Consider the following 13,269-nt stretch of genomic DNA (forward strand, 5'->3'; position numbering starts at 1 on the left):
GGTCAAATGCTGCCTTGATGTCAAGGGCAGTCCCTCTCACCTCACATCTGGAATTCAGCTCCTGTGTCCATGTTTGGACCAAGGCTGTAATGAGGTCAGGAGCCAAGTGATCTTGGCGGAACCCAAACTGGGCATCAGTGAGCAGGTTATTGGTCAGTAAGTGCAGCTTGATAGCACTGTCGATGGCACCTTCCATCACTAATATCCATCTTCACTTCTCCTCTCAACAACGTGAAGTCAATCCATTTTGTTCTTCTTTTATTCCTTCCATTTATCTTTCACTTTCTCGTCATTTGCTCTGACTTTTAATTCAATGCAGGAAGACAAACTCCGTTCTGCCTGTTCTGTCCTCGGTATTTTACGGCCTGGTGAAATATTGCACATTTGTTCAGTTTTAATTTAAAGCTGTGTACATTAAGGTGAGCTAGATTGTTTTTCACTAAAGTGTTGTGGTGACAATGGTTTAATGTGCCTGTTTGTTCACTGACTAATTATTCTCAGTTACAATGATGTCGCTCGGGGATTTCTCTCTGCTTTATTTAAGGAGCTCCCTTCACTGTGCCACATCACACATTCAGCGTGTTGCCTCCAGCAGAAATACCAGCAGCCACTCACAGAAGGGAAGGCATGGTATCGATTATCTATTTTGAAAATGTTTTTGAAGCTATACGGATAAGACTTATATTTCAGGATATACAAAAGATGTATTATCCCAGCCTCGCTCTCATTGGAGTTCCTAGTAAGTATCTATGACCAGTTAGTAATTCTATAAACTATGTTAATCTGTAATATTTTTCTTGCTCTTTATGGTGGGATATTGAGTTATTAATATAATCTATTTTTCAAGTTGATGCAACTTTGTTATGCATGGTTTGTTGTTTAAAATTACTGGAACCTCCTCGTTACTGTTGCAGCTGCTGGTATGTCTCTGTTTCCAGCTATTAGTTCTGTAAATCTTGTTTAACTGCCTTTGTCTCATTTTCATTCCCCATCCTTTCCCTGCTGCTTTTGGCTAATGATTCTGAACGAGATACGGTGTTAACAAAATGTTAGTGTTCTACATTAACTCAAGAAAATATATTGGACGAGATACTTTAACGAATTTCATGCTGCTCTCCACACTGAACATTTGTAACCGATCAGACGAATGTTTTAATGGATTAGCAGACTTTTCACCTTCTGAGCGTTGTGGTTCCTGACACAGAGTCACAGCAATAATTCTGGGAGATTACAAACACATCCTTCAATTTCTGAAATAGCCGCTAATCATTCAGTTCAAGTCAGTGTCTCTTTTTCCACCATCTCCAGGTCTACATAAATGTCATTGCTTCTGCCGGTTAGAAAATGATTACAGGATAATTTACATTCTCACAAAAAGTTCATTCAGTCAGATTTCAATACTTTTATTTCCCATCTTTGTTTTGAATTTATAATGGGATCCCATGCCCGTCAGGCACACTACAGTAGATCACTCAGTGAAACCAAGAGTGATTCTCTATTGCCTCCTGCTCTACTTCTGGATAAACTTTCCCAGCTGATTGCAACTGAAGTACTGAGGATAAGAAAATTCATTAATATTTTCCCATCTAATATTCTATGCACAAGTTGGAAACCAACTGCTGAAAAGTTACAAGGATAATCTTCCATTTGCTTTTAGACACTTTACAAAAGTATTCGGCGGCACTTTGCCTGTTGGATAAGTCACCTGATTTCGATGATAATGAACGCATTTAGTGGGACATTACCTGGTCAAAGATAACTAATTATTTTAATTCAGGGACCCTACTTCCTGATGTTATTTGTAATATTATTTGGAAAATCTTCCCTTAGATGGGCTACAATTTAAGTGTTTCAGCAAGAATGCAGAAAGCACAATCTTCCAAACACTTCTTATGCACCAGTTATCTTTATAACTGCAGTGCACTTGGATATTACCTTAGTATTTACATGGTACATTAGAGCATTTGGAATACAATTGCCTGCTACTATTGCATGTTAAGCTTGTAGTTTCTGTATTTTGCCGTTGCATTCATTTTCATTTCTGAATATAATGAATATTCTAACCAGGAGCAGGAATCCAAGCTGGATTTCCCACTCCCAAACACAGGGGCACAGAAGCGAAATCCTGAGAGGTTCTGGTCCTTTGTGTCCCTGGTACCTCGAGTGGTGCTTTTGTCTGCTGTGCTAAAGGTAGATCTTTCAGTTCATCTCTCATTGATTAAATATCTGTTACTTTCATGTTGTATTTATTCGCATTTCACTTATTGATTCTGCAATGTATTAGAGGTGATATAATTAGATTATTTCATTGAATTTCGCTAATGATTTGCAGATTTCACACAGAATTCCGTCAAACTGCTGCTTTTCTCACAGCCAGATGTATAATTTGCCTGTTTTTTCCCTTCCTCACAGTTAACTTAGTGACGATTGTGATCCTGTCCAGGGGAGCGTGCGGTCTCTCCAAATGTGTCACTCGCTACCTGGTGGCCATGGCAACGGCGGATCTACTGGTCATTATATTGGACCTGATACTGAGACACATTCCAATTGTTTATTGGGAACAGTTCCTTTTCCTGGAGTCCATCCGCATCTGTAATATCCACGCTGTCCTGCTGTTCGCAGCCACAGACTGTTCTGTCTGGTTCACCGTCACTTTCACCTTTGATCGATTTGTGGCCATTTGTTGTCAGAAGCTGAAAACTAAATATTGCACCGAGAAAACTGCGGCTGTGGTTCTGGGAACAGTGACTGTGCTGAGCGGTTTAAAGGACATCACCTGGTATTTTATACAGATGGATGTGTATGCTCTTGTCAATTTCCCCGCGTTTTGTGGTAGAGAGAATAGAGTTACACTTTCACAGATATGGGGAGCAATCGAAGTCCTTCATTATATTCTAACCCCGTGTGTCCCATTTGTTCTGATTCTGCTGCTCAATGCTTTAACTGTCAGATACATTTTAGTGGCCAGCAGAGCCCGCAGGAGACTCCGGGATCATAGCAGTGGGGAGAGTCCCAGAGACCCAGAGATGGAGAGCCGCAGGAAATCCATCATTTTACTCTTTGTTATCTCGGGGAATTTCATCCTGTTATGGTTAATATTTACAGTTTGTTTAATAGTTATACGAATGTGGTGGTTGGGGCTCAGCTCTGTTTATCCGTCTTTTTTTGTTATAGAAATTGGATTCATGCTCCAACTGCTGAGTTGCTGCACAAACACCTGTATTTATGCCGTGACTCAGTCTAAGTTCAGAGAGGAGTTGAAGAATATGGTGAAATATCCATTTACTCTAATCGTAAAATACATGAAATGATGAAAAAAACTGGAGGCTTTCCAACATCTGGGCCAGTCTGCTCTCACCTGGGTTCTGTGATACAGCCACATTGGGACTTGACTGCTTTCTCCACGGGGTCTGTGATAAGTAGAGTGTGGAATTGAAGCCCGTCCTGGAGTTAGAGTTTAGGGAGCTAGGAAAGAGGTTAAAAAGCAGGACCTCAAAGGTAATAATCTCTGGAATACTACCAGTGTCACGTGCTAGTGAGTTCAGGAATAGGAAGATCGAGCAGATGAATGCGTGGCTGGAGAGATGGTGTAGGACGGAGGGCTTTAGATTCCTGGGGAACTAGAACCGTTTCTGGGGGAGGTGGGACCTTTACAAGCCAGATTGTTTGAACCTCACCGGGAACAGGACCAATATTCTCGCGGGAGGCTTTGTTAGATCTGTTGGAGAGGGTTTAAACAAGCTTGGCAGGGGGGTGGGAACCTAAGTATAGAGTCAATAGGGAGGGAAGAAAAACTGGAATTGGAAAACAAAAACGTAGAAAATTAATTGGAAGGACAGAGGAATCAAGGGCTAGGTAGTAGTCAACAAGGAGGTTTGCCTGTAATAATAATAATAATGGTATATACATCAATGCAAGGAGTATAGCGAACAAGGCAGATGAGCTGAGGGCACATGTAGATATTTGGGACTATGATATTATAGCTATTACAGAGACGCGGCTGAAAGAGGGGCAGGAATGTCAGCTCAACATTTTCAGATTATATTGATTAAATAAACTATTACATCCATGAGGAGGGATGTTATGTTGGAGGCATCATCAAACGAGGCCATTTGGGTCGAATTGAAGAACAAAAAAGGGGCGATCACACTGCTGAGAGTGTACTACAGACCCCCTTAACAGTGAGAGGGAGATAAAAGAATTAATATGTGGAAAATTTCTGAGAAGTAGAAAAAATATAGGGCAATAATAGGGGATTTCAACTACCCCAATAATAACTGGGATAAAATTATTGTGAATGGTATAGAAGGTGCGAAGTTCCTAATATGCATCCAGAAGAACGTTTTTAGCCAGTATGTAGCAAGCCCAACAAGGGAGGACGCGGTTCTGGACTTCGTTTTAGGGAATGAAGCTGGACAGGTATCAATGGGGGAGCATTTTGGTGCTAGTGACCATAATTCTGTTAGATTTAAGGCAGTTGTAGAAAAGGACAAGAATAGACCAGGAATAAAAATTCTAAATTGGGGAAAAGCAAATTCGTCTAGGCTCAGAGGGGATTTAACCATAGTAGTCTGGAAGCAGCTACTCGAAGGTAAATCAGTGTCAGAGCAGTGGAAGGCATTCAAGGAGGAGATCCGGAGGGTTCACACCATATATGTGCCCTTAAAGAATAATGGTGGCACTAACAAATCTAGAGCCCCCTGATGTCTAGAGACATAAAGTGTAGGAGAAAGAAAAAAAGGGAGGCGTATGATAGATACCGAGGGCTAAATACTCCAGAATCTTTAGAGGAGTACAGAAAGTGCAGGGCATCAATTAAAAAGGATATTAGGAAAGCAAAGAGAGAGCATGTAAAATTGATGGCAAGTAAAATAAAGGAAAACCCAAAGATGTTTTATGAATATGTTAAGATTAAGAGGATAACTAAAGAAAGTGTAGGGCCTATTAGAGTTGATGAGGGTAATGTGTGAGTGGAGGTGGGAGACGTCGGTCGGGTTCTTAATAAATACTTTGCGTCTGCCTTCACAAAGGAGAGGGGTGAAGCAGGCATTGCTATTGGGGGGGGCGGTGGAGTGAGAAATATTAGATGAAATAAACATAGTGAGAGAGGAAGTATTAAAGGTTTAGCAGCTTTAAAAGTGGATACATCCCCAGGCCCGGATGAAATGTATCCCAGGCTGTTAAGCGAAACAAAAGAGGAAATAGCAAAGGCCCTGACCATCATTTTTCAATCCTCTCCGGCTTCAGGAGTGGTGCCGGAGGACTGGAGGACTGCTAATGTGGTACCCTTGTTTAAAAAGTGAGAAAATGATAGACCGAGTAATTACAGGCCAGTCAGCCTAACCCCGGTGGTGGGAAAATTATAGGAAGGAATTCTGAAGGACAGGATAAATCTTCATTTAGAAAGACACGGATTAATCAAGGATATTCAGCACGGATTTCTTAAGGGAAGGTCATATCTGACAAACTTGATTACATTTTTTGAGGAGGTAACAAGGAGGGTAGTGCATTTGATATAGTGTATATGGACATTAGTAAGGCTTTTGATGATTTCCACATTGCAGACTGATCACGAAGTTGAAAGCCCATGGGATCCTGTGCAAAGTATCATGTTGGTTTCAAAACTGGCTCAGAGGCAGGAAGCAAAGGGTAATGATTGATGGTTATTTTTGTGACTGGAAAGCTGTTTCCAGTGGGGCTCTGCAGGGCTCAGTAGTAGGTTCCTTGCCTTTTGTGGTATAAATCAATGATCTAGATTTGAATATATGGGGTATGATTAAGAAGTTTGCTGTTGATAATAAAATCGGCTGTGCGGTTGAGACTGAAGAAGGAAGCTGTAGACTGCAGGAAGATATCAATAAATTGGTCACGTGGGCAGGACTGTGGCAAATGGAATTCAATCCGGAGAAGTGTGAGGTAATGCATTTTGGGAGGTCTATCAGGGAAAGGGAACACACATTAAATGGTAGGACACTGAGTAGTGTAGAGGAACAAAGGGACCTTGGAGTGCATGTCCACAGATCCCTGAAGGTAGCAGGCCAGGTAGATAAGGTGGTTAAGAAGGCATATGGAATGCATGACTTTATTAGCCGTGGCATAGAATACAAGAGCAGGGGGGGTTATGCTTCAACTGTATGAAACATTAATCAGGCATCAGCTAGAGTACTGCGTGCAGTTCTGTTCACCACATTACAGGAAAGATGTGATTGCACTAGAGAGGGTACAAAGGAGATTTACAAGGATGTTGCCAGGAGCAGATAATCTTAGCTATGAGGAAAGACTTGATAGGCTGGGTTTGTTTTCCTTGGAACAGAGGAGGCTGAGGGGAGAACATATTGAGGTGTTTAAAATTATGAGTGGCCTAGATAAAGTGGATAGAAAGGACGTATTTCCCTTAGTAGTGAGGTCAAAAACCAGGGGGCTCAAATTTAAAGTAATTGGTGGAAGGTTTAGAGGCGATTTGAGGGGAAATTTCTTCACCCAAAGGGTTGTGAGGGAATCGAACTCACTGCCTGAAAGGGTTGTAGAGGCAGGAACCTTAACCACATTTAAAAAGTACTTGGATGTGCACTTGGAATGCCCTAACCTGCAGGGCTATGGACCCAGAGCTGGGAAGTGGGATTAGGCTGGACAGGTCTTTGTTGGCCGGCGTGGACATGATGGGATGAAATGGTCTCATTCCATGCTGGAAAATTCTATTATTCTACGATGATTAACAAGTTTGGTGCTCATGGAATAGATGGTTCAGTGGCAGCTTGGATAAGGAATTTGCTTAAGGCTGGAAAACAGAGTGTTTGGTATGTGGCTGTTTTTCAGACTGGGGAATGGCAGACAGTGGTGTTCCCCAACGGTCAGTTCTGGGGCCACTGCTTTCTTCTTGATATATATAAATGACCTGGATATTGGAATAGCGAGTGAATCTCTAAATTTGCCGATGACACCAATCTTGGGGACATGGCAAACAGTGATGCTGAAACCAATCGACTGCAGCAGGGCATCGAAAGGCTAGCAGAATGGGCAGAAAAGTGGCAGATGGAATTTAATAAAGAGAACTTTGAAGTGATGCATTTTGGCAGAAGGAAATAGGGAGAAGCAATATACTTTTAATGGCACACTTTTAAAGAGAGTACAGGGACAGATGGACCTGGGAGTTAAAGAGCATATGTCCCTGAAGGTGGCAGGGCATTTTGAGAGAGTGGTTAGCAAAGCATATGGGATCTTGGGCTTCATAAATAGAGTCATTGAGTATAAAAGTAGAGAAGTTATGCTGAATTTTATAAAGCTCTGGTTAGGCCACAACTGGAGTATTGCATCCAGTTCTGGTCAGCACACCTTAGGAAGGATGTGAACGTCATTGGGAGGGTATAGTGGAGATTTAACAGAATGGTTCCGGGGATGGGGGCGCTTTGCAGCAAGGATATGATGGAAAAGTTGAATTGTTTTCATGAGAACAAAGGAGGTTGAGGGTTGTTTTGATAGAAGTGTACAAGATTATGCCGGGTTTGGATAGGCTAGTCGGTGAAAGGCTGTTCCCACTAGCTGATAGTACAAGGACTGGCAGACACAGATTTAAGGTTTTGGGGATGTGAGGAAAAATCGCTTTATGCAGCGATTTAGAGGACCTGGAACTCGCTGCCGACAGAAGTGTTGGAAGTGGAGACACTCATTGTTTTCAAGGAGCAACTGGATAGTCAATTCAGCGAAATAAACTTGCAAGTCTACGGGGATAGAGCGGTGGAATGGGACTCAATGGATTGCTCTACAGAGAGCCGGCAAGAACGCAATGTGCTGAATGGCCTCCATCTGTGCCATTGTGACTCGATGACTCTATGACTCCATCATTAAAACTGTATATTTCCACCTTTGTAACATCGCCTAATTCTGCCCCTGCTTCAGCTCATCTACTGCTAAAAGCTTATCCATGCCCTTGTTACCTCTAGACCTGACTATTCCAATGCACTCATAAGAACATAAGAAATAGGAGCAGGAGTCGGCCATTTGGCCCTTCGACTCTGCTCCGCCATTCAATCAGATCATGGCTGAACTTCTGCCTCATCTCCATTTTCCTGCACTATCCCATATCACTTGATTCCCTTAATATCCAAACATCTATCAATCTCTATGCTGAATATACTCAACGACTAAGCCTCCACAGCCCTAATTCCAAAAATTCACCACCCTCTGAGTGAAGAAAGTTCTCCTCATTTCAGCCCTAAATGGTCGACCCCTTATTCTAATACTGTGACCCCTGGTCACCGTAGCCTGTGGAACCACCTGTCAAGCCCTGTAAGAATAATGTGTGTTTCAATGAAATCACATCTCATTCTTCTAAACTTTAATTAATATAGTCCTAGTCTACTAAATCTCTCCTCATAGGATAATCCTCCATCCCAGGAATCAGTCTGGTGAATATTTGTTGCATTCCCTCTATGGCAAGAATATCCTTCATAGGTAAGGAGACCAAAACTGTACACAATACATAGATACATAGAAGATAGGGGCAGGTGTAGGCCATTCGGCCCTTCGAGCCTGCTCCACCATTCAATGAGATCATGGCTGATCATCCAAATTCAGTACCCGTTCCCTGCCTTCTCCCCATATCCCTTGATCCCTTTAGCCTTAAGAAATATATCCAACTCTTTCTTGAATATACTTAATGAACTGGCCTCCACCGCCCTCTGTGGCAGAGAATTCCACAGGTTCACCACTCTCTGGGTGAAGAAATTCCTCCTCATTTCAGTCCTAAATGGCTTACCCCTTATCCTTAGACTATGACCCCTGGTTCTGGACTCCCCGGCCATCCGAAACATCCTTCCTGCATCTAGTCTGTCCAGGCCTGACAGAATTTTATAGGTTTCGATGAGATCCCCTCTCAATCTTCTAAACTCCAGTGAGTATAAGCCCAATCGACACAATCTCTCCTCATACGTCATTCCTGCCATCCCAGGTATCAGCCTGGTGAATCTTCGCTGCACTCCTTCCATGGCAAGAACGTCCTTCCTCAGGTAAGGCGACCAAAACTGCACACAATACTCAAGGTGTGGTCTCACCAAGGCCCTGTACAACTGCAGCAAGACATCCTTGTTCTTGTACTCAAACCTTCTTGCTACAAAGGCCAACATACCATTTGCCTTCTTAACTGCCTGCTGCACCTGCATGCTTACCTTCAGCGACTGGTGTACAAGAACACCCAGGTCTCTTTGCACTTCCCCTTCTCCCAATCTATTACCATTCAAATAATAATCTGCCTTCCTGTTTTTGCCTCCAAAGTGGATAACCTCACATTTATCCACATTATAGTGCATTTGCCATGTTTCTGCCCAATCACCCAACCTGTCCAAATCGTGCTGGAGTTTCATGACATCCTCCTCACAGCATATCCTGCCCCCCAGCTTTGTGTCGTCTGCAAATTTGGAGATAATACATCCAATTCCCTCGTCCAGATCATTAATATATATTGTGAACAGCTGGGGTCCTAGGACCGATCCTTGCGGTACCCCACTAGTCACTGCCTGCCACTCAGAAAATGACCCGTTTCTTCCAACTCTTTGCTTTCTGACTGCCAACCAGTTCTCTATCCAAGTCAATACCTTGCCCCCAATCCCATGTGCCTTAATTTTGCACGCTAATCTCTTATGCGGGACCTTATCGAAAGCCTTCTGAAAGTCCAAATACACCACATCCACTGGTTCTCCCTTATCTATTTTACCAGTTACATCCTCAAAAAATTCCAGTAGATTAGTCAAGCATGATTTACCTTTTGTAAATGCATGTTGACTTTGTCCGATCCAGTCACTGCTTTCCAAGTGCTCTGCTATTACATCTTTTATAATGGACTCTAGCATTTTCCCCACTACCGATGTCAAGCTTACCGGTCTATATTTCCCCGCCTTTTCTCTACCACCTTTTTTGAATAGTGGGGTAACATTAGCTACCCGCCAATCCATGGGTACCGTTCCAGAGTCTATCGAGTTCTGGAAGATGACCAGCAATGCATCTACTATTTCTAGGGCCACTTCCTTAAGTACCCTGGGATGTAGATTATCAGGCCCTGGGGATTTATCGGCCTTCAGTCCCATCAAATTTCCTAACACCATTTCCCTACAAATACTGATTTCTTTCAGTTCCACCCTTTCATCAGACCCTATGTTCCCCAACATCTCTGGGAGGTTATTTGTGTCCTCCTTTGTGAAGACAGAACCAAAATATGTACTTAGTTGGTCTGCCATTTCTTTGTTCCCCATTATAAATTCCCCCGATTCTGACTGCAGGTTTGGTCTCACCAGGGCCCTATATAATTGCAGTAAGTCATCTTTAATCTTATACTCAAATCCTCTTGTAACAAAGGCCGAAATATCACTTCTCTAATTGCTTGCTGTACCTGCTAGTTAACTTTCAGTGATTCATGTACAAGGACACCCAGGTCCCTCTGAACAATAACATTTCCCAATCTCTCACCATTTAACAACTGCTCTGCTCTTCTATTTTTCCCATCAAAGTTGGTAACTTCACATTTCTCCACGTTATATTCCATTTGCTATGTTTGTGCTCACTCACTTTGCTTGTCCATATCCCCGTGAAGCCTCCTTGCATCCTCATCACAATTTACGTTCCCACCCAGTTTTGTATCATCTGCAATCTTGGATATGGTCCCCTCATCCAAATCATTGATGTAGATTGTGAATAGCTGAGCCCTAATCACTGATCATTGTGGTACGCCTCTAGTTACAGCCTGCCAAACCGAAAATGACCCGTTTATTCCTACACTCTGTTTTCTGTCCGTTAACCAATCCTCAATCCATGCTAGTATATTAACCGCAATCCCATGAGCACTAACTTTGTTTAATAACCTCTTGCATGGCACCTTATCGAATGCCTTCTGAAAATCCAAATACACCACATCCACGGGTTCCCCCACTCCTGGCTGGTGTACCATGTTTTAAACTCCATAAACTTGAGTTCATCCAAAACTCGGCTTCCCGTGTCTTTAATCGCACCATGTCCCGAATACCCAGCAAACCTGTGCTTGCTGACCTACATTAGTTCCCAGTTAAGCAATGCCTCGATTTCAAAATTTTCTATCCTTTTTCCCAAAACCCTCCATGGCCTCGGCCCTCCCAATCACTGTAATCTCCTTCAGCCCCACAACACCCTGAGATATCTGCACTGCTCTAATTCTGGCTTCCTGAGCATCCCTGATTATAATCGCTCCACCATTGGTGGCCATGCCTTCTGTTGCCTGGGCCCTAAGCACCGGAATTCCCTGCCTAAACCTTTCTGCCTCACTAACTCTCTCTCCACCTATAAGACGCTCATTAAAATCTATCACTTTGACCAACCCTTTGTTCACCTGCCCTAATATTTCCTAATATAGCTCAGTGTCCATGTTGTTTCCACCTGTGAATCGCCTTGTGAAGTTTTACTGCATTAAAGGCTCTATATAAAAACATGTTGTTGTTGGTTGATGCTCACAGACAGTAAACAATGGACTATTCATATAATGGCACAGATAAGATTTCTGAAAGGTCACAGGTGCACATTGAGCAACATATGCAAACAAGAGTGAGGCGACAAAGAGCTCTTAAGAACATAGGAACAGGAGGAGGCCATTCAGCCCCACGAGCCTGCTCCACCATTCAATTAGATCATGGCTGATCTGTACCTTAACTCCAACTACCCACCTTGTTCCCGTATCCCTTAATACGCTTACCCAGAAAAAATCGATAAATCTCAGGCCTGAAATTTTCAATTGACCCCCAGCTTCAACAGCATTTTGTGAGAGAGAGTTCCAGATTTCCACTACGCTTTGTGTGAAGAAGTGTTTCCTGGCATCATCCCTGAACGACCCAACTCTAATTTCAAGGTTATGCCCCCTTGTTCTGGACTCCCCCCACCAGAGGAAATAGTTTCTCTCTATCTACCATATCAAATCTTTTAATCATCTCAAACACCTCAATTATATTGCAACTTAATCTTCTATCTTTGAGGGAATACAAGCCCAGTCTGTGCAACCTGTCCTCATAATTTAACCCTTTCAGCCCAGGTATCATTCTGGTGAATCTGTGCTGTACCCTCTCCGAGGCCAGTATATCCCTGCTGAGGTGCAGAGCCCAGGAATTAATGCAGTATCCAGATGCGGTCTAAACCGAAATATACACAGCTTTAGTATAATTTTCCTCCATTTATATTCCAGCCCCTTGACTTAAGGGATAGCCGTGTAAGATATAAACATTATTTGTTGCTTCCTGTCCATTAGTTTTCCTAATATAACATGCTCGACGGACTGAATGGCCTTTTCCTGTTCCTGTGTAATATGCTCGACGGGATGAATGGGCTCCTGCTGTTGCTAATGCAGACTCGAGGAGCTGAATGGCCTCCTCTTCTTCCTGTGTAGCAGGCTCAAAGGTCTGAATGGCCTACTCTTGTTCCTGTGTAACGAACTGGAGAGGCTGAATGGCCTTCTCCTGTTCCTATGTAACAGCCTCAAAGGACTGAATGGCCTCCTCTTGTTCCTGTGTAAGAGGCTCAAAGGGCTCAATGGCCTCCACTTGTTACTAATGTAACAAACTGGAGAGGCTGAATGGCCTCCTCCATTCCCTGATGTATAGGGAAGCATTGTCATAATATCATTGGACGAGTAAACCAGAGGCATGGAATAATGATCGAGAGACGGGAGTTCAAATGCCACCACGGCAGCTGGGGAATCTAAATACAGTTAATTAAATAAATCTTGAATAAAAAGCTAGTATCAGTAATGGTGACCATGAAACTATCGGGTTGTCGTTAATAACCAAGCTGGTTCACTAATTTATTTTACTCAAGGAAATCTGTCATCTTTACCTGGTCTGCAGTGATTCAGAGATTTAATGAATCTTTCATTCATCGAGTGTTTCAGGGAATCCTTGTTATCAGACTCAGAACATCAATGAAACTTTCATTCATCGAATGTTTCAGTGAATCATTGTTTTAATTCATTCAGAGATTCAATTAATCTTGCATTCATCGAGTGTTTCATTGAATCCTTGTTTTCAGTGAATCAGAGATTCAATGAATTGTTCATTCATCGAGTGTTTCAGTGAGTACTTGGTTTCAGTGATTCAGAGATTCAATTAATCGTTCATTCATTGAGTGCTTCAGTGAATCCTTGTTTTCAGTGATTCAGAAATACAATGAAGCTTTCATTCACAGAGTGTTTCAGTAAAACCTTGTTTTCAGTGATACAGAGATTCATTGAATTCTTCATTCATCGAGTGTTTCAGTGAATCCTTG

The 13,269-nt window shown here is 42.6% G+C and overlaps 1 protein-coding gene across 1 annotated transcript; it reads left to right on the plus strand.

The window, feature by feature from the left end:
* Positions 1–702: 702 nt before the first annotated feature.
* On the plus strand, positions 703–8,639 carry LOC147086913 (putative G protein-coupled receptor 139). Its single transcript, XM_085978008.1, has 2 exons — positions 703–739; positions 2,413–8,639. Exons 1-2 carry the CDS (start codon positions 703–705, stop codon positions 3,309–3,311), a joined length of 936 nt encoding a protein of 311 aa, XP_085834134.1. The 3' UTR covers positions 3,312–8,639.
* The last annotated feature ends 4,630 nt before the right edge of the window (positions 8,640–13,269 follow it).

Source organism: Somniosus microcephalus, unplaced genomic scaffold (assembly GCF_052327205.1).
Source record: "Somniosus microcephalus isolate GS21.2 unplaced genomic scaffold, FLI_Smic_1.0 unresolved_chr6, whole genome shotgun sequence".
Lineage (NCBI taxonomy): Eukaryota > Metazoa > Chordata > Chondrichthyes > Squaliformes > Somniosidae > Somniosus > Somniosus microcephalus.